The sequence below is a fragment of the Narcine bancroftii genome, chromosome 8 (genome assembly GCF_036971445.1).
Source record: "Narcine bancroftii isolate sNarBan1 chromosome 8, sNarBan1.hap1, whole genome shotgun sequence".
In the NCBI taxonomy this organism is placed as follows: domain Eukaryota; kingdom Metazoa; phylum Chordata; class Chondrichthyes; order Torpediniformes; family Narcinidae; genus Narcine; species Narcine bancroftii.
The window spans coordinates 138422721-138442859 of NC_091476.1; the positions used below are offsets into that span (position 1 = coordinate 138422721).

Consider the following 20139-nt stretch of genomic DNA (forward strand, 5'->3'; position numbering starts at 1 on the left):
TCAACTTATAAATAGCAGAGCTTGATTTCATAATATCTCCAAATTTTCCAACACGTTAATGCAAGTGTGTGTTTCTGAGTCCCCAGAGTGTTGTCTTGTTGCATTAAAAGATGCCTGACCTGTGATCCTCTGTCTTTCATTTGGAGGTGAGTGTGCACAGATGTATGGTCGTCAGCACTGGCTTCAGCACTCAGGGCTGAATTCATTCTCAGTCGAGGCCAATGTGACGTCAGGTTTAGAGTGACACACACAGAATAATCACCAGCTCTGTTCTCAGATGCAATCTTACAAAACATTGCTTTCTCCCTCAACTTCATCTGTCTGAATATTCCTCCATCCCTTGCAGCAGTAGAGGAGACCATTCCCCCATCTAGTCTATGTTGGCTCCTTGAACAGAAACCCAGTGCTCTTTCCCCACTATCTTGTAAACGAGGCCATCTCCTGCTGTATGTCCAATTAAAATTTAAAATAATGTTTACAATTCAAATTTAAAATAATTTTTTTTCCACCAGCTCAATGCAGCATTAACAGGCAAGAAAATAGCAGGAGTAGGTCACCTGACCCCTCAAACCTGATCCTGGCTGATTTGATACAGACTTCAGCTGCTTTATGCCAAATCCCCACATACTTCAATTCCCTGAACTTTCAAAAATGTATCTACCTTCTTTAAATACTTTAAGTGACCCAGCTTCCACACACTCCAGGGGAGACAATTCCAGAGATTCCCAAGCTCTGAAAGAACGAATTCCAATGTCTTGATTTTAATGATTGCCCCATTGTAACATTAGAGAACCAATAGATTCCTTCACCAAACTCCTTTCTTTCAGGCAGCTTCTCTCCTCTTTACCATTGCTTTTCTTTTTCTTTGCCCTGTACCACATTTCTCCCCACACTTTAACCCCCCCCCCCATTCTCTGTTCCACTAAATATCTGACCACTACCCAAGATTCCAACTCAACCTCTAAACTTGCCCAACCTGATCTCCCCATCTCACTTAAGACGTTCCTCTCTCCCCAAGTACGTTAAAGAAAATTTGTGAGAGGCTTTGAGCCTGGGATGACACTCAACTTCACTCCTGTTGCCCATTGGTGGTACAAATGATCATCTCCCAACTCAGTCAACTTTGACCCCACTATCTATTTGTGCAAACTAGAGAGATCCTTACTGTCTTTTACAGTTACATAACACTGTACATATATATACATATGTGTATAAATCAGCCAAACGAATTCTAACATGAACAAAAATATTCTCTAATGTATTTCATTCACGAATGCGATCTAAGTTTTGAAAATGATAAATGTCATTGATGTTCTGACATCCAGAGGCTCTCCAGCTCCTGCAGTATTCCCCACAGGCAGTCTTCATCCTCCTACATATTTCATATGCGTGACCTTCTCTCACTCACCACTGGAGTTACAGCAGCTCAGTGTAGTTCTGAATATGTTCGTGTTAGAAACTGATGGTGAGTGTCAATCACAGCCAGTTATCTTATTGTAATTAGGCTGTGGGCAGCCTTTACATGTTACTAAGTGCTGTGCGCTCAGCTTGTGCCAAGAGAGATTTATCTTTCCTCGTGGATCTGAATGTGTGACAATATGCAACCCAGGATGCGGAGCAAGGGCACCCAGGGTTTGTAGTTCCTGTGGCAGGATGGTACAGTAAAACAGATCATCTGAATCATTGGGAAATCCTGATGGTTCAGCATCTGGCTCACTAATTAGTCCAGAATGCAAGCATTGTGTGCAGCAGGAACTTTGGTCCAGAGTGTGGACAGCATCAGGGTTGGGCTCTGCAACCCCAAGGATCAGGAATGTGGGTGGGTTCCTCGTTGGAGTCAAGATCTGGGAGGTTGCATATTTCCTACTCTCATTAAGATCACTGGGCTCACTGAAAAAATACTGCCCAATGAGTTTCAAAAAATGTGAAATAAAAGTTTGTTTGAGTATTAATAGGAGTAATGACCAATAGTCCAGGAAATGTGTTGGTCTTGTGTTGCCAAAATCTTGAGGGTGCCAGATTACCAGACTTTTTCTCTAGTGTTTCCTCCTGTAGTGCAAAGCATGTTCAGGGGGAATTAAATCTCAATGTTAGAGATGATGTGAATCATAAAAGCTGCATATGCTGGACATTTGAATTAAAACATAAAATGTACGTCAGGCAGCATTTGTGGAGAGGTAAATAAATAATGCTTTAGGCCTGGGGACCCTTCTTCAGAACTTACCATGAATGTTCCCCACCTCACTGAGGGTTTCCAGCATTATCTGAGTATATCTGCCAGCGGAGGTGGTGGATGAGGGCTCGATCTTGACATTTAAGAGAAGAGTGGATAGATACATGGATAGGAAGGGTATAGAGGCCTAAGGTCCAAATGCAGGTCGGTGGGACTAAATAGGCGGAGTAAATAGCATATATATACACGTGTATATATATATATATATATATATATATATATATATAGTCGACCTTTTTCCCTCTTTTTGGGCCAAAAACCAGGTGTTTTTGTATGACACGTAAAAGTCGACCTCCCTCCCCCCATATTTTTGGAATCGACCCATCTGTGTTCCTGATGTCCTGACAAAAACTATTGCCCTGGCCACCTGTGCTCCAGAGCCCCGAAAGCCCTGGTTGCCCGCCCATTCGAACTCCCGACTGTGGATCCTCACTTTGGCTGCTCGCCCATCTGAACTCGCGGCACCCCGGCCACCACTCATCCAAACTCCCAACTGTGGATCCTCGCCCTGGCCACCCGCCCATCCGAGCTCCCTATGCCCTGACTGTGGACTTATTACCCACTCCCAGCCATCCAAGCTCCTGATGCATTGAATGACTCAGGTACTTACAGAGTCAAAAATTTGAGTCATGTAATAATCGGCCACCCCCCCCCACATTTGGCCCAAAAAAATGGTGCAAAAAATTTGACGATACACCAGTCTGGAAAGGACTAGATGGGCCAAAGGGGCTGTTTCTGTCCTGTAGTGTTCCACTGTTCAAAGAGTCAAGAGATTATGATGGCAAGAAGGGCAATAATTAAGAATGACATAACTTTATTATGCAAGCAATTCAGGAGGATTCCTCACTGGATTTAGTAAGTAACTGGATGACCGCTGAATGTGCAAGACATAAGATTGCAACCTGGGAAATATCATTAGATTAACTAGCTTTTGGTCAGCCTGTGAAGTTACAGTAGACTCAATGACTGTACTCTGTATACAATTCTACAAATCACTGCTGAACTACAGGGTAGTGTGCATAAGTGCTCAGAAGGAAAGAGGATCAGCCTTACCTTTGTAACAGCTTGGTGTCAATGGTCGCTTGGGAACTTTTAGAAAAACTGGTATGTGTTTAACATTATCCTCCGAGGTGAGAATCATGTGTTGGTCACGTTTCCAGTGTGTAGTTTTGGAGTTCCACTTGTGCATATGGAGAAGCTTTCTCAGTTGTTTAATGACTAGAATTATTTAAATACTTCCTCAATTTACAATGGCGTGGTTGAGGGAGGGGGGGGGGGTAGTGCGGTGTTTAACCTATCAGTTGATAGTTCTGTTTTATGATCATTATCCCACTCTCCCATTAAATGGGAGTTACTTGACCAGTGATCCAGAACTAATCTGAATTAAAATTCCATCATGGCAGCTGTGATTATCAGCATACTTCAAGAATCTTTGATTGTAAAAGATCAGAAAATGCAATATTATACAAAATTTCTTTTAATCTACCGTAATCCAAGCAAAGATTTGCTATCAGCAGAAATTGCTCAGTGCCCTTTACAGTGAGAGAAGGGAAGCCTAGTATGAGTCCCTTGACTGCAGATGCCAGCAGCCCACAGCTTCACCTCAAGTCACCAACAACCTGCTGCCTGTGTGTTCCTTCGCCTCAGAGTGAGCCTCTTGCTGATCCATGAACTGTATGGAATGAAGCATGCTTCCCTTTTCTGTCTCATCCCACTCTTTTCTGAAATGGATTATTAAACCTTGCAGCCTTTTAAATGTTAAATTTAGACTTACAGCACAGTAACAGGCCCTTCTGGCCCACAACCATGCCGACCAATACCCCAATTAACCTGCAATCCCCGTGCCTTTTGAAAGGTTGGAGGAAACTAGGGCACCCGGAGGAAACACATACAGACACGGGGAGAACATACTAACTCCTTACAGACTGCATAGGTTTCAAACCTGGGTTGCTGGCACTGTAATAGCATTGCATTAACCGCTAAGATAACCATGCCGGCCAGTGTAATTAGGGATGATTCTTACTCCTTGCTACTTGTGATAGCCATCTCTCTTGAATAAATAAAATGAACGTTTTTAATTCATTGCTTTTTAATAGAGATATTTCCAGGTAATTCCCGTTTAAGTAGCCGTGTTGTGCAGTGACATGTATTAAAAGGGGAGGGCATTTTTTTTGTAATTATTTATTGCACTATGAACCATATCAACCAATATATTTACAGATGCATCTCTAAATATTCACAGTGACATTTTCTCTTTATTTTTTCCTCTCATCCTCCCTTCCCCCTTCCCACGCCCCTCCAAAAACAGTAAATATTAAACATATAAACATATAAAATACAATAAAACAATAACTTATACAAAAGGAATACAAACAAAAAAGATATATCATCTACTTATACACATTAAATCTGATCGTGTTTATCTTCTTATCATGTATGTTCCATATATGGTTCCCAGGTTTTTTCAAACATTGTAACTTTGTCTTTTAAATTATATGTGATTTTATTTTCCAATGGGACACACTTCAACTTGGTTATATATTCCGTTAATGTTTATAGTCATATAGTCCAACGTGGCCATCTTATATCTTTATTTTCACTTCTTTTCTGCCTCTTCACCACTTCCATCCCCTTTTTTTTCCATTACTGTTTTTTAAGTTTTCCTTTTTAATCTCAATATATGACAACACACTTAAGACATGAAATACCCCAACAATCCCCACAAGCAATAACCCTTTAACCCCAAATGAACCTCCCCTCCTTGGATTGCCCCTTGTCCCTTGACGACAACCACAACTCCCCTTTTCATTCGGTTTGCGAACTTACTCGCAAGCGTCAACCAATTTCGCAGTGACCGCTATTCTCCCCCAACCCCCCCCAGAGAACACTATTTTCCTATACATATAACAAAACTCTTTTTTTTTCGCCTTCTATCCCTTCTCTTATCCATCTTTAAATCTTTATATATACATTATCTTTATTTTATATTTTTACATATTTTTGTATATTTTCTTGCCAGTCATCCTTCTTGTCACTCCTCCTCCTCTCTTCTGTCCTGCAAATGTTCATCAAATTCTTGGGCTTTCTTTGGGTCCGAGAACAGTCTATTCTGTTCCCCAGGAATAAATACTTTTGAGTACTGCTAGATGTCTTAATATAAAGTTATAACCTTTCTTCCATAAGATTGTTTTCGCCGTGTTGAATTACTTCCTCTTCTTTAAAAGTTCAAAGCATGTCTGGGTAAACATAAAATATATTCCAACGGCTTATTGTCTTCTCTAACTTAAATTCTAATGATAGTCATTCTTTTAATGACCTCATTTGTTCTTCAAAAAAGGTTTAATCTAAACTTTGTCCTTCTATTTTACCTTCTTCTTTCCTTTGAAATTCTTGGTCTTCTTCTGTGTCTGTATCTATGTCTGTGTCATCTTCTTCTCTGTATCTGTGTATCTTCATCCTTCTCTGGTGAGCTGCTTCTGTATCCTTGCTGGGCCTCCAGCTGCTGTGTCTCCTGCTGTTAAGCCTCCTGCTGCAGGTCAACACGTTGTTGGGCCTCCTGCTGCAAGTCGTCCCCCTGCCAGTCACCCTGTTGCTGCTCAACCTCTTCCAGTCCTTCATTCTCTTTCTCACCACTCTTCTTCTTTCTTGCTTACTTCCCCCAGCCAAACGCCCTGATACTGGCGTCTCTCCGTAGCTGGCTGCTCCGCAGCTGGCCACTCCACAGCTGAGTCCCCCCTCCCGCTGGCGTTAACGTTTTCTTTTACTTGCGCATTGCGCACGCGTAACTCTTCATGCATGCACAGTTGCGCACCTCTTCTTGGCTCTGAGAGCCATTTTTGAAGTCTGCCGGTCAGGAGGACACTGCTCCTCTGGGGACTCACCAACATTGGAGATCGGCTGCTCCTCTCCACGGTGGCTCTCAGCTCCGACATGCAGGTAAGGCCTTCTTCTTTCTTCTTCAGTGATTTTCCTTCTTCCTTTTTCTCTGTTATTCTTACTTTTTCTCTTTTGGGTGCCATCTTCTGTCTCTTCTCTGTAACTTTATCTTTGTCTTTCTGTATTTTATGTTTATTGAGCTCTGTTTTTTAAAACTTTTTTTCTTTTCTCTGGAGAGGGCTGGTTCCATTCAACCAGTCAATACTCCATCATGTGACTCCCCCCAAGGGGAGGGCATTTTTTTTAATCTTTAATTTTTCACACTATGAACCATATTAACCAAAATACACACAAATATTTCCCTCTTGAATATACACAGTGTCATTTTCTCCCCTTTTCCCCCCCTCCCTTCCCTCCCTCCTTCCCAACCCCCTCCCCACCCACTAAACATTCAACTTATACAATACATTAAACCCATTAAACAATGTCATCACACAATGAAAATAAACAAGAAAATTGTGTCATCTACTTTTACACACTGGGTCAGTTCACTTCGTCTTCTTCTCATTCTGTCATTTTAGGGGGTGGAGGTCCACGGTAGGCCCTCTCTGTTGTGTTCCATGTACGGTTCTCAAATTTGTTCGAATACTGTGATGTTATTTCTTAAATTATATTATTTTTTCCACCGGAATAAATTTATTCATTTCTATGTACCATTGCTGTACTCTCAGGCTCTCTTCTGATTTGCAGGTTGACATTATACATTTTTTTGCAACAGCTAAGGCTATCATAATAAATCTTTTTTTGTGCTTCATCCAAATCAAGGCCTAGTTCTTTACTTATATTACTTTGAAGAAAGATCTCTGGATTTTTTGGTATGTTGCTTTTTGTGATTTTGTTTAATACCTGATTTAGATCTTCCCAAAACTTTTCCACTTTCTCACATGCCCAGATTGCATGTACTGTTGTTCCCGTTTCCTTCTTACAGTGAAAACATCTATCTGATACTGTTGGGTCCCATTTATTTAACTTTTGGGGTGTGGTGTATAGCCTGTGTAACGAATTATATTGTGTCATGCGTAACCTCGTGTTTATTGTATTTCTCATAGTTCCGGAGCATAGCTTTTCCCATTTTTCATTTTTTATCTTTGTTTAGATCTTGTTCCCACTTTTGTTTGGGTTTACAGCTTGTTTCCTCGTTCTCTTTCTCTTGCAGTTTGATGTACATGTTTGTTATAAATCTTTTAATTACATATTCAAAGCTGCTTCCTTCTGGCCTTCCCAATTTGTCCTTCAAGAAGGTTTTCAGTTGGTGGTATGCAAACATTTGTACTTCATTTGTTCAAAAGATAATAAATTATTTCCCAAAAAACAATTTTCTATTCTTTTGATCCCTTTTCTCTCCCATTCTCTAAAGGAAAGGTTATCTATTGTGAAAGGGATTAGTTGATTTTGCTTCAATAATAATTTTGGTAGTTGGTAATTTGTTTTTTTCCTTTCTACGTGAATCTAAGGGGAGGGCATCTTGAAGGAGAATTAAATAATCGACCAAGGGACTTGGGCAAGATTTCATTGTTGGTGACACAATCAAACACTTATTAGCTGGTGACATAAATAGAAAAAAAAAACTTAATGGAACTCCTTTTTGCATTGGCCGTTCCTGTGCTTCAGGTTTCTGGGTTTTGTGTCCAAAGGCCTCCAAATCTCTATGTTTGCAGCTTTGTCTTCATTCTCCATTTAAACATTCTCTTTTCCTTCTAGAATGAACAACTTCACATTTTCCCACGTTACAATCCATTTGCTTTTTTTTTCCTCAGTGTCAATCACTGTAAACTGTTTATATCCAAGGTTCAAGATTCTTTTTATTGTCATGTAATAATATAAAAAAATGTTAAAGTTGATATTCTTCAACTTTTGCCTGCTGTAAGGCAAAGAGTTGCCATGAGCATTGCCTGATGCCTCTGACAATGAGAGAAAGAGAAGCAAAAGGAAGTCCCTTCAGTCACTGAGGGACCTTGGATTTGTATCCAGTGCTCGCACAGTCTCTGCAGCCTCAGACTCCTCTTCCATTCATTGGCAGCCCGAGCTCCAGATCCAAACCTAAATATGATCAGGCAGCCTTCGATCGCTGAGGCCCTTCAGAACCCTTCTTCCCTTCAGAGCCCTCTTGAAGCCCAGTTTCCATGAGGTAGAATCCAGCAGCCCGCAACATATGCAGGTTCTTTGTCCGCAAATCGCCCGCAGCCTGTGTGCGCCGCTGAGCCCCTCACTGGTCCGTTGCTGCATCACCTTCCCCGTAGAGCCATCTCCCAGGCTTCTCCTTCTCAATGGGAGGAATTCCGCCCTTTCTTATATCCACCTTACAACCTGCCTACCCACGTATTTTTGAGTCTGCAAATTCAGCGGCCAAGTCATGAAAATGTGGCTTGTTTTTATTGCATTCTACTGTTGCATTACATAAACTTGCTGTCAATTGGGAAATGCTGCAACAATATTTAACCTTTAATTTGTTGAGGAATGTGATACTGAGATAGTCTACAAACTGGTTGGTATTGATTCATTCAATCCTATTGTACCACTAGCAAACAACTTGAACAAAGCAGATGCTTGCAACTGTAGAATGTCTTGGGTAAAACAGACAATAAAAAAAAAAATTGGCACTTGTATTGGAAAATAGTTATCTCGACTTGCTGTACATTATTTTATTGATGTATCCAAATATTTGATCATCAATAATGAGTTTATTGTTGTATACATTGTACAATGTACATATGCACGAACAGACTTAATTGCTGCAGCCAAACAGGTACTACTACATTTAAAAAAAACAATTACACATTAAATTGTAAAATACAAAAGATAGATAATAAATATTCACAGTTACCACAGTGAAAGAACATTTGAGTTGTGTTATTAGAGTGCAGACAAACCTTTTATGTGGTGTTGTAGTTTATGATTCAAATAGTGAGCCAGACAGCAGTTGGAAACTGACTATTCTTGAACTTAGAGGTGCTGATCATCTATACCTCTTTCCCAAAGCTAACAGTGAGAAGAGGTTGTCTCCAGGGTGATGGAGGTCTTTTATGGTATTGGCTGCCTTCTCGTATAGAGCTCTAAGATTGGTAATGTTATCTTGATGAATCTGTCCATCTTTGTTTCAGAGCTCTGTGCAGATCAGCTTTGAAGAAGGTCCCCAGCTGCCGTCAACAGCATGCATCAGTCATGTGACATGTATAGCTCAGTCGGAACAGACCATGGTAAGTTGAATGATGTAGAAGGATCATCAGTAGTCTGGGTGCTGAACAGATGTGTTCCAGGGAAGAACAGATTGAGCAAAATTATGTTCATGGGTGTGTCATGTGAGGAAAACTTACCAGTCAGGTTTATCCTTCCTGACGTTTGGTGGCCTCATTGAAACAACACTTTTGGGTCTTGACAAGATAGATGCAGATTTGACATTTCCCATGGTCTGTATATCCAGTCCCAGTGATAACAGTCTCATAACAGGGCCAATCGAAGACAGAGATGAGAATAAGTTTCTTCAGCCCCCAAAGCATGGTGTGTCTTTGCAAATTATCAACCCAGGAAGGATGGAGGTTCAGTCATTGAATACGTTCAAGCAAAAGAAATTACAGTTATGAAGGGAATCAAGTGGTTTAGTAGTGAAGTGGTGCCGAAGTAAACAATTGGCTGTAATCTTTTTAATGGTAAAGACAAGGGGCTGAATGGCATACTTCTGTTATTTATATTCTTAGGCAGTGCAATAATAATATCAGGTAAGGAAAAGGAACTCTTTATGCAGTGACCTTTACAATCTCACAAGATGCTACACATCAAACTCTGCAGTGTAGAACGATTTAATAGTACATAGAACATTACAGCACTATACAAGACCTCCTTCGGCCTTCTACGTTGTGCTGACCCATATATACCTAAAAAAAAACTCAACCCTCCCTACATTACCCTCTATTTTTCTTTCATCTATATGCCTAAGAGTCTCTTAAATGTCCCTATTGTTCCAGCCTCCACAATGAATTCCAGGCACCCACAACATTGTGTATTTAAAAACCACTGAAGTCTCCCCTAAACTTTCCTCCCTTAGTACAGATGTCATCTGGTGTTTGCTAATCCTGCCTTGGGAAATAAAGGTGCTGATTGTTTACCTTCTCTATGTCTCGCACCATCTTGTAGATCTCTATTAAGTCACCACTCATTCTTCTTCAGTCAAAAGAGAAAAGTCTTAGCTCTGCTAACCATTTTAAAAATATTTTATTTATAATTTTCCAGACTTGGACTCAGAGCTTTCAACAATATCATTGCCAGTGAGTACAATCAACATCGACTACAACTTATCCAAATTCATTCTATACCGACTCCTCTATTGAGTTCAAATTCATCCCCTTCCCTACCGTCCCCTCCCCCCTCCCCCCCCCCCCCCCGTGACACATAACATTTAACGCTTAACTAATCAAAAAAGAAAACACACAGGACAATAAAAAGCACTCACAATAAAGGAACAAATCATACATCAGAGTGTTATAGGTTTGTCGTGGCATGGCGGCCCTGGTCCAGGCCGATTTCCTGACTTTACTCAGCTGGAATGAGACAGGCCCCGCCCCCTCAAAAGCTGAGGAGGAAGCATGAAAGGCAGAGCGGCGAGGCGCTGCAGTACTCCCTACAACCCTGCTCCTATAAATTTTAAGTATGGTTGCCAAATCTTAAGTTATACGTGACTTTCTCCAGGGGAACACAGCCTTGCATCTCCTTGCTCCACTGTGCAATGCTCAAACAAGATTCAGACTTCCAGGTAACCGCTATGCACTTCCTGGCCACTGCCAATGCGATCATTACAAATTGAATTTGGATAGCTTCATTTTAAGTCTTATATCCATTATATTACCCAACAGGAATAGCTCTGCATCCTGTGGGAATTCCTTACCTATAATTTTCCCTAGGACTTCACCTAGTTCCGTCCAAAAGGGCCTCACTTTGGTACATGTCCAGGTCGTGTGCACAAAGGTCCCTGTCTCAATACCACATCTAAAACATTGATCTAATAATTCTGGCTTAGATCTATTACTCTTTTACGGCGTAAGGTATAGATGGTGTAAAAAACTGTATTGCACCAGCCTATACTGTGCATTGATGATTGCAGTCATGCTGGTCTGACACAGGCCGATTGCTCATCAATCATTATTCCTAGGTCCGACTCCCATTTCTGCCTTGATTTATGAAGGCTTCGTTTAGGTCCTTCTGCTTGGAGGAGGAAATACATTGCCGAAATGAATTTCATGTGTTCTCCTTTCAAATCATGGTCTCTATGTCATGGCACTTTGGTAGGGCCAAGGTTAGACTTAATTTGTCCTGGAGAAAAGATCTTATCTGAAGGTAGCAATTTGATAAATCATATTTCTGTCTAAGTTGTTCAAATGTCATTATCTGCCCCTGCTCGTAACAGTCCTCTATACACCTCATGCCGTTCCAGTGCCAGATGTCCAGGGTTTTGTTACCTACTTTCAAAGGTATTCATTGATTTGGATTCAGGAGCATTTTTGGGGATAGCCCCACTTTTATTCCTAAATATTGGTTAATGTTATTCCAAAAGCGAATAATTTGTTTCAAAATGGGGCTGTCAGTTTTTTCCGGAAAGCAATTTGGCATCCCATTTATAAACAAAATCCTTTGCCACCTTCTCGCCCACCAAGTGCAGACCAATTTGTACCCAGGATGGCACTTCCCCTCCCTCAAAGAGTGAGGAGATGTATCTTGACTGGGCTGCCCAATAATACTTTTTGAAGACCAGCATCCGTGAACCGCCCAGACTGTAATCCCAGGTCATTTTCTCCATAGAGACCCTAGCTACTTTCCTGTTCCATAAAATGTTCGTAACCATGAAAGGTTCTAGAAAAGAAAATCCCAGAGCAATGCTAGAGGCAGTGTCTGGAAGAGATACTGAAGTCTTGGCTGCAACATTCATTTTAATACAGTTGACCCTGCCCACTAGCATTATGAGCAGGGACATCCACCTGTTCAGGTCCTCCTCGATTTTTCCCAGCAAGGGAGTGTAATTTAACTTGTACAAATTTTTAAATTATTATCTATTCTAACTCCTAGATATTTGATCCTATTTAGTGGCCACCTTAAGTAACAATCCTCTTGACATTGACTATAGTTCACTCCTGTGAGTGGTATAATTTCACTCTTGTTCCAATTGACCTTATACCCAGAAACCTTCCCATAGTCCTCCAGGGTAGATCGCAGTTTGGACAGCGATTTCATTGGGTCTGTAAAATATACCAATGCATCATCAGCAAATAGATTGATCTTGTGTTCTTCCTGGGCTGCTTTATAGCACTTAATGTCTGGATTCTGACGAATGGCCTTGGCCTACGGTTCCATAGCCAGTATGAACAGAGTTGGAGATAATGGACACCCCTGTCTACTAGACCTTGTCACTGGGAAGGCTTAGGAAATTTGTCCATGGGTCACAACTTTCGCCTTGGATGCGTGATATAGCGACCATAGCCAATAAATAAAAGTTGGCCCTAACCCCAATTTCTCCAGCACTTAAAATAAAAAGTCCCACTCCTGTCTGTCAAATGCCTTCTCTGCATCCAGGGCCATGGTAAGACCTCTCTCATTTCTAGTTTGTGCCAGGTGTAATACTCTCAACAGTCTACCGATGTTATCTGCTACCTGTCTTTTTGGTACAAAGCCTGCTTGATCTATATTTACTGGCTTTGGCAAATACTTTGCCAATCTATTTGCCAGGGCTTTGGCTATTATCTTATAGTCCGTGTTTAATAACAAAATTGGCCTATAAGAAGATTTCAACAATGGACCTTTGTCTTTCTTTAGGATTGTCATAATAATTGCTGTCGGAAAAGAATCTGGGAGCATATGGGCCTCCATTGCCTGACCTATCACCTCCATATAAAGAGGCATCAGTAAATCTTTGAATTCCTTATAGAACTCAGATGGAAACCCATCCCCCCCCGGAGATTTGTTAGTTTGTAACGAGTTCAATGCTTCCTCTATCTTGTCTTCTGTGAAGGGACCATTTAAGTCTTCCTGCTCTTCTAAGTCCAAATTTGGCAGCTCTATTTTGGACAAGAATTCACCAATTTTGTCTGACCTCCCCATCAATTCTGATTTATATAAGCCTTCATAATATTCTCGGAAGGTATCATTAATTTCCTTTGGTTTATAGCAGACCCTGTCTTTCCCAGCTTGCACCGCACTGATTATTCTCGAGGCCTGCTCCATCCTCAACTGCCATGCAAGGACTGTGTGGGCTCTCTCCCCCAATTTGCAATATTTTTGTTTTGATCGCAGTATGGCCTTTTCCATACTGACCATTTGTCACCATCCCTCGTGTGCCCCACACTCATATTCCTCCCCTCATCTCCCCCTGAGCACCCCAGATCTCATTTTTTTCCCTTATTCCCCTTCGCATTTCATGTATTTACTTTTTTCCTTTCCCCCTTCCGTTTCCATAAACCCAATAATAACATGTAATTGCACCAAAATACTGTTACTATTTACAACAGCATCTTAGCTTTCCATAGTTTATTCCCCATTCTTACCATTACCTTTCTTCCCCCCCCCCCCCCCCCCACCCAAGGACCAGTAACTCCTTGGCAAATTGTCAAGCCTTCAGATAAAATCTTTCTGTCCGTCCCCCCCGGCATTACTATTTTGAGGGTGGCTGGGTACCGCAACACACATTGATAACTATTTTGCTTTACTAACCTTTTGACCGGTTCAAACTCTTTCCTTGACTTTAAAAGTGTTGGACTAATATCAGGATTAAAGAAAGACTTTATTTCCCTCCGCCCCCCCCCCCCCCCCCCCCCCCACCATTTTCCATCGGGCTCCCCATCTTTTTTGCACTGGTTGCCGACACTTTTAAAATCTTCTCTGTCTTAGTAATGCAGGAACTTTACTAAAATTGAAGTGGGTATCCATCCAGGATTTGGATTTTGGAAGGTGGGATCAGTGGGCCCTCTCTACCTCTACTTTTTCAGACAGCACCTCCCTGCGCAGTATTTCATGGATCCAGACCTGGAAAAAAAAACAACTGGATTTCTCCCTTCAATATCCTCTTTTAACCCCACTACCTTTATGTTGTTTCTATGGCTAAATCTTTCCAGGGTGTCTGACTTGGTCCAGATGCGCTCCCTCTCTCTCATCAGGATGTATAATTTCTTCTCTATTCAATTTATTTTGTCTTCATTAGCACCCACTCTCATTCATTCTTCAGCCTCATTCATTCTTCCCATTAGATCAGAGAGGGCATCTTGTACTTTATCTTTTTTTCCCATAGCCTGGGCTCTATTGTCCATTACCTTAAATAACCTATCTTCCATTAGGCCCAATGCCTCCATTACATCCTGCAGAGAGAGCTCCGAGCCCCCTCCTCTCCTCTTTGTGTCCCAGGTGAGTCTCTTCCAGGCTTCCTGCCCTCACGGAGTTTTCTTTGGCTATTATTGCTACTACCACATTGCCCTCATTGCCCTTCTCGACGTCATCACTCAAACTCAATGCGTCATCCAACCCAACACCATGGTCCTCTGCTCTTGCCAGGCCCTGACCTCGCTTTTTAGCAGTGCATTCCAGCCCCTTTGCCTCACGACTGCCAACCCACTGTTTATGGCTTGAGAGTCGTGCCCACCGCAAACTCTCTGGGCCTGGTGATCCTGTTCCTCCGCTTCTCGATCACTGTTCTTGTCATCCATGGCTTGGAGGTCACACACAGTGCAAACTTTCCCAGCGCAGCAAACTCGCTCCTCTGCTACGCGACCACTGTTCTCGCCGCGTGAGCACCCCTGGCCTGGCGATTCTGCTCCTCCGCTATGCATCCGTTGCTCGTATCGTCGGTGGCCTGATAGTTGTGCACAGTGCGGACTCTCCCGACCAGGCGGTCCCACTGTGGGAGAGGGGGCCTCAAGCCTCTCCAGAATCTCTCACTGGGCTCCCGCCGACCGGAAGATGCTTCAAAACCATGTCGTTTCGGAGGAGTCACGTGATGGAGTAGTGGCCGGACGGTGAACTCCAGCCCTCTCCAGAAAAGTCGGGAAAAACAAGAGAAAATACAAAGGCACAGAAATACAAGTTAAAGAAAAGTGAGTATAAAGGTGGAAAGAAGATGGAGACAAAAGGAGAAAAATCAAAATCAACGGAAAGAAGAGAGGAAGAGAAGACAACGGAGGAAAAAGGTGAAGGCCTTACCTGTCCGAAGAGGCCCGCTGTGGAGAGAGGACCCCACTACCTCAGGTCGGTAGAAAGAGAACTACAACAATGGCTCACAGAGCCGAGTAAAAGTGCGCAACCGCGCATGCGCGACTCCTCGCGCATGCGCAATGCGCATGAAAAAAAACACACCGACGGGAGGGGGGACCAGCTGGGGAGTCGATCTCCACAGCCGGCAACGACAGCTGCAGAACACCTGCAGCAAGAAGAGACCACAGAAGACAATGGAAACAAGAAAGAAGAGGAGGAAAGGGCAGCAAAGAAACAACAGATGGTCAACCCAGAGGAAGAAGAAGAGGAAGAATACAGTGAAATAGATAAAGGGAAAGGCAAGGTAAAGGATATACTTGCTCTTGTTAGAGGATACATGGAGTCATTTAAAGAATGGCAAACACAGGAATTCAATGATTTAAGAAGAATAAACAACACAGAAAAGAAAATAAATAAAATGGATATGACCTTAACAGAAATGGGGAAAAAAATGGACAAGATGGAAGAACGGGCAATAGCAGCAGAAATGGAGGTAGAAGACTTAAAAAAGAAATTGGAGGAATCTAATAAAAAAACTAAAGAGACACAAGAATTACTAGCCCAAAAAATAGATATAATGGAAAATTATAACAGAAGAAATAACATAAAGATAGTGGGCCTTAAGGAAGATGTAGAAGGCAAGAATATGAGGGAGTTTATAAAAGAATGGATCCCTAAGGCCCTAGGATGTCCAGAACTACAGCAAGAAATGGAAATAGAAAGGGCACATAGAGCATTGGCCCCTAAACCACAACCACAACAAAAACCAAGATCTATTGTAGTAAAATTCCTAAGATATACTACAAGAGAAAAGGTACTGGAGAAGACAATGGAAAAAGTAAGAGTGGGCAACAAACCACTGGAGTATAAAGGGCAAAAAATCTTCATTTATCCAGATATAAGCTTTGAACTCCTAAAGAAGAGAAAAGAGTTCAATGCAGCAAAAGCGATTTTATGGAAGAAAGGATATAAATTTACATTGAAGCATCCTGCGGTATTGAAAATATTTATTCCAGGACAACAAAACAGACTATTCTCGGATCCAGAAGAAGCACGAAAATTTGCAGAACAATTACAAAAATAGACTGAGGGATGAAGACGGGTAATGAGAGCAAAAATCATCACGATTGATATGTATGTGGGTAAAGACAAAAATAGACTGAGGGATGAAGACGGGTAAGGAGGGTAAAAATGACCACGATTGATATGTATGCGGGTAAAGAGGTATAAGAGTGAATAGAGACAATGGGCATATGTGAAAGTATCTGTAATTAGAGGAAAACATAGAGAGTATAGACAAGAATTAATAAGGGAAGGTAATGGAATAGAGAGAATAAGGAGGGAATTAAAAGAGTGACCTTTGTGACATATAAAAAGCGAAATCTTTTCTGGGGGGGGCTGGGTGGGGGAAAAGAGCGGTCACTGCAAAATCAGTTGACGCTTGCGAGTGGATTCGCAAATCCAAATGGAGAGGGGAGATGTGGTTGTCCGACAAGGGATAAAGGGCAACTCAGGAGGGGAAGGGGAGATTGGGGATAAAGAAGATAGAAATAGGAGAATAAGGAAAATGTTGGATGTTGTAGGAATGTTGTCTGGTAAAGAGTTGAAAATAAGAAAACAGAAATGGAAAAGGAGGAAAGGTAATGATGGAAAAACAGAAAGAGAAGATAAACAAAATATAAAATGGCTACGCTGAACTATATGACTCTAAATATTAATGGAATACATAACCAAATTAAAAGGAAGAAACTACTAAATTTACTGAAAAAGGAAAAAATAGATATAGCATTTGTCCAAGAAACACACTTAACTGAATTGGAGCACAAGAAATTAAAGAGAGATTGGGTAGGACATGTAACAGCAGCATCGTATAATTCAAAAGCAAGAGGAGTGGCTATATTAATTAGCAAAAATGTGCCATTTAAAATAGAAGAGGAAATAATAGATCCAGCAGGGAGATATGTTATGATAAAATGTCAGATATATTCAGAGCTTTGGAATCTACTTAATATATATTCACCTAACGAAGAAGATCAAAAGTTTATGCAAGATATCTTTTTGAAGGTAGCTAATACGCAAGGGAACATACTAATAGGAGGGGATTTCAATCTGAATTTGGATCCAAATATGGATAAAACGGGGAAAAAAATTAACAGGAAGAACAAAGTAACCAAATTTATAATTAAATCAATGCAAGAAATGAAACTTGTGGACATATGGAGGAAACAAAACCCAAAAGAAAAGGAATACTCATACTACTCGACTAGACATAAAACATACTCAAGGATAGACCTATTCCTGTTATCAGCCCACATTCAAGAGAGAGTTAGGAAAACGGAATATAAAGCTAGACTATTATCGGACCACTCACCCCTGTTATTGGCAATAGAGCTAGAGGACATCCCTCCAAGAATGTATAGATGGAGATTAAACCCCATGCTACTTAAAAGACAGGATTTTAGAGAATTTATTGAAAAACAATTAAAAATGTACTTTGAAGTAAATACGGAATCAGTGGAAGATAAGTTTATACTATGGGACGCAATGAAAGCATTCATTAGAGGGCAAATAATAAGTTATGCAACCAAGATGAAGAAGGACTATAATCAGGAAACAGAGCAGTTGGAAAGGGAAATAATAAACATAGAAAAAAAATTAGCAATAAAGGAAGATACAACCAAAAGAAGAGAATTGGCGGATAAAAAAATAAAATATGAAACATTACAAACATATAAGGTGGAGAAGAATATAATGAAGACAAAACAGAAATATTATGAACTAGGGGAAAAAACACACAAAATCCTAGCATGGCAGCTTAAGACAGAGCAAACTAAGAAAATGGTATTGGCAACAAGGAAAAAAGACAAACAAATTACATATAATCCAAAAGAAATTAAGGAAAACTTCAGAGAATTCTATGAACAATTATACCGAACCGAAAACGAAGGGAAAGAAGGGAAAATAGATGAATTTTTGACTAAAATTGAACTACCAAAACTACAAATAGAGGAACAAAATAAATTAACAGAACCATTTGGAACAGTAGAAATACAAGAGATAATAAAAAATTTACCAAATAATAAGACACCAGGAGAGGATGGACTCCCAATAGAATTCTACAAAACATTTAAAGACCTAATAATACCGCCCCTCCTGGATGTAATCAACCAGATTGATGAGACACAAAACTTACCAGATTCATGTAAAACAGCAATAATTACAGTGATACTAAAACAAGGGAAAGATCCACTCTCACCAGCGTCATATAGACCAATATCTCTGCTAAACACAGATTATAAGATAATAGCTAAACTATTAGCGAACAGATTAGCAGAACAGGTACCGAAAATGGTAAATTTAGACCAAACTGGATTTATCAAAAAAAGACGCACAACAGACAATATTTGTAAATTTATTAACTTAATTCATGCAGTAGAAGGAAATAAAGCACCGGCAGTAGCAGTTGCTTTAGACGCAGAGAAGGCCTTCGACAGAGTAGAATGGAATTACTTGTTCAAAGTATTGCAAAAATTCAGTTTACCGGAGAAGTATATTAATTGGATTAAAGCATTATATAAGGGACCGTTAGCGAAAGTGACAGTAAATGGACATGTATCAAAGCAATTTAACTTAAGCAGGTCAACGCGGCAGGGATGCCCACTATCACCATTATTGTTTGCGCTAGCTATAGAATCACTAGCAGAATCGATAAGAAGAGATAATAATATAAAAGGAATAAAAATAAAAGACAGGGAATATAAAATCAGTCTGTTTGCGGATGATGTGATAGTGTACTTAACAGAACCAGAACTATCAATAAAAGAACTATATAAGAAATTGAAGGAATATGGAGAAGTGTCGGGATACAAGATAAACGTAAATAAAAGTGAAGCAATGCCTATGAATAACGCGGATTTCTCAAAATTTAAGGAGGAATCCCCATTCAGATGGCAAACGCAGGCAATAAGATACCTAGGTGTGCAAATAAACAAAAATCTAGGCCAATTATATAAACTCAATTACAATCCACTAATGAAAAAATTACAGGACGATTTAGAGCATTGGAAAGAGCTACCACTAACACTGATAGGAAGGATAAACTGTATTAAAATGAACATTTTTCCAAGGATACTATACTTATTTCAGGCATTGCCAATACAACTGACAGAAAAATTCTTCAAAGAGTTAAAGAAAATAATAAGGAGATTTTTATGGAGAGGGGGGAAACCGAGGATAGCACTAGATAAATTAACAGAATGGTATAAACAAGGAGGCTTACAATTGCCAAACTTCAAAAATTATTATAGAGCCGCACAATTAAGGTACCTATCAGATTTTTATCAAACAAGGGAAAAACCAGACTGGACGAGACTAGAATTAGATAAAATAGGGGAAAAGATACCTGAACACATATTATATAAATGGGACGAAAAATTGGTACAACATAGAACTTCTCCAGTATTACACCATCTCCTCAATATATGGAAGAAGATTCATGTAGAAAGAAATAAAATAAATTACCAAATACCAAAACTAATATTGACGCAAAATAAGCTACTCCCTTTTACAATAGACAACCTTGCCTTTAGAAAATGGGAAAAAAAAGGGATTAAAAGAATAGAAAATTGTTTTTCAGGAAGTAGATTCTTATCCTTTGAACAAATGAGAGATAAGTACAATATAACTGGAGATACAGCGCTGGCATATTACCAACTGAGATCCTACTTGAAAGATAAATTAGGAAGCAA

The 20139-nt window shown here is 40.4% G+C and overlaps 1 protein-coding gene across 4 annotated transcripts in view; it reads left to right on the forward strand.

The window, feature by feature from the left end:
* Positions 1-20139, forward strand: part of c2cd2l (c2cd2 like) — a 104357-nt gene that overhangs the window by 46335 nt on the left and 37883 nt on the right. For 2 of the 4 annotated variants that reach the window (XM_069894999.1, XM_069895000.1), the window contains exon 2: positions 9271-9366. The exons of 1 other annotated variant lie outside the window; for it this stretch is intronic. In XM_069894999.1, the coding sequence (XP_069751100.1) occupies positions 9271-9366 (96 nt within the window). Of the gene's footprint in view, positions 1-9270; positions 9367-10396; positions 10432-20139 lie in introns of all 4 variants that reach the window. One more of the 4 variants, XM_069895002.1, reaches the window with a different exon arrangement.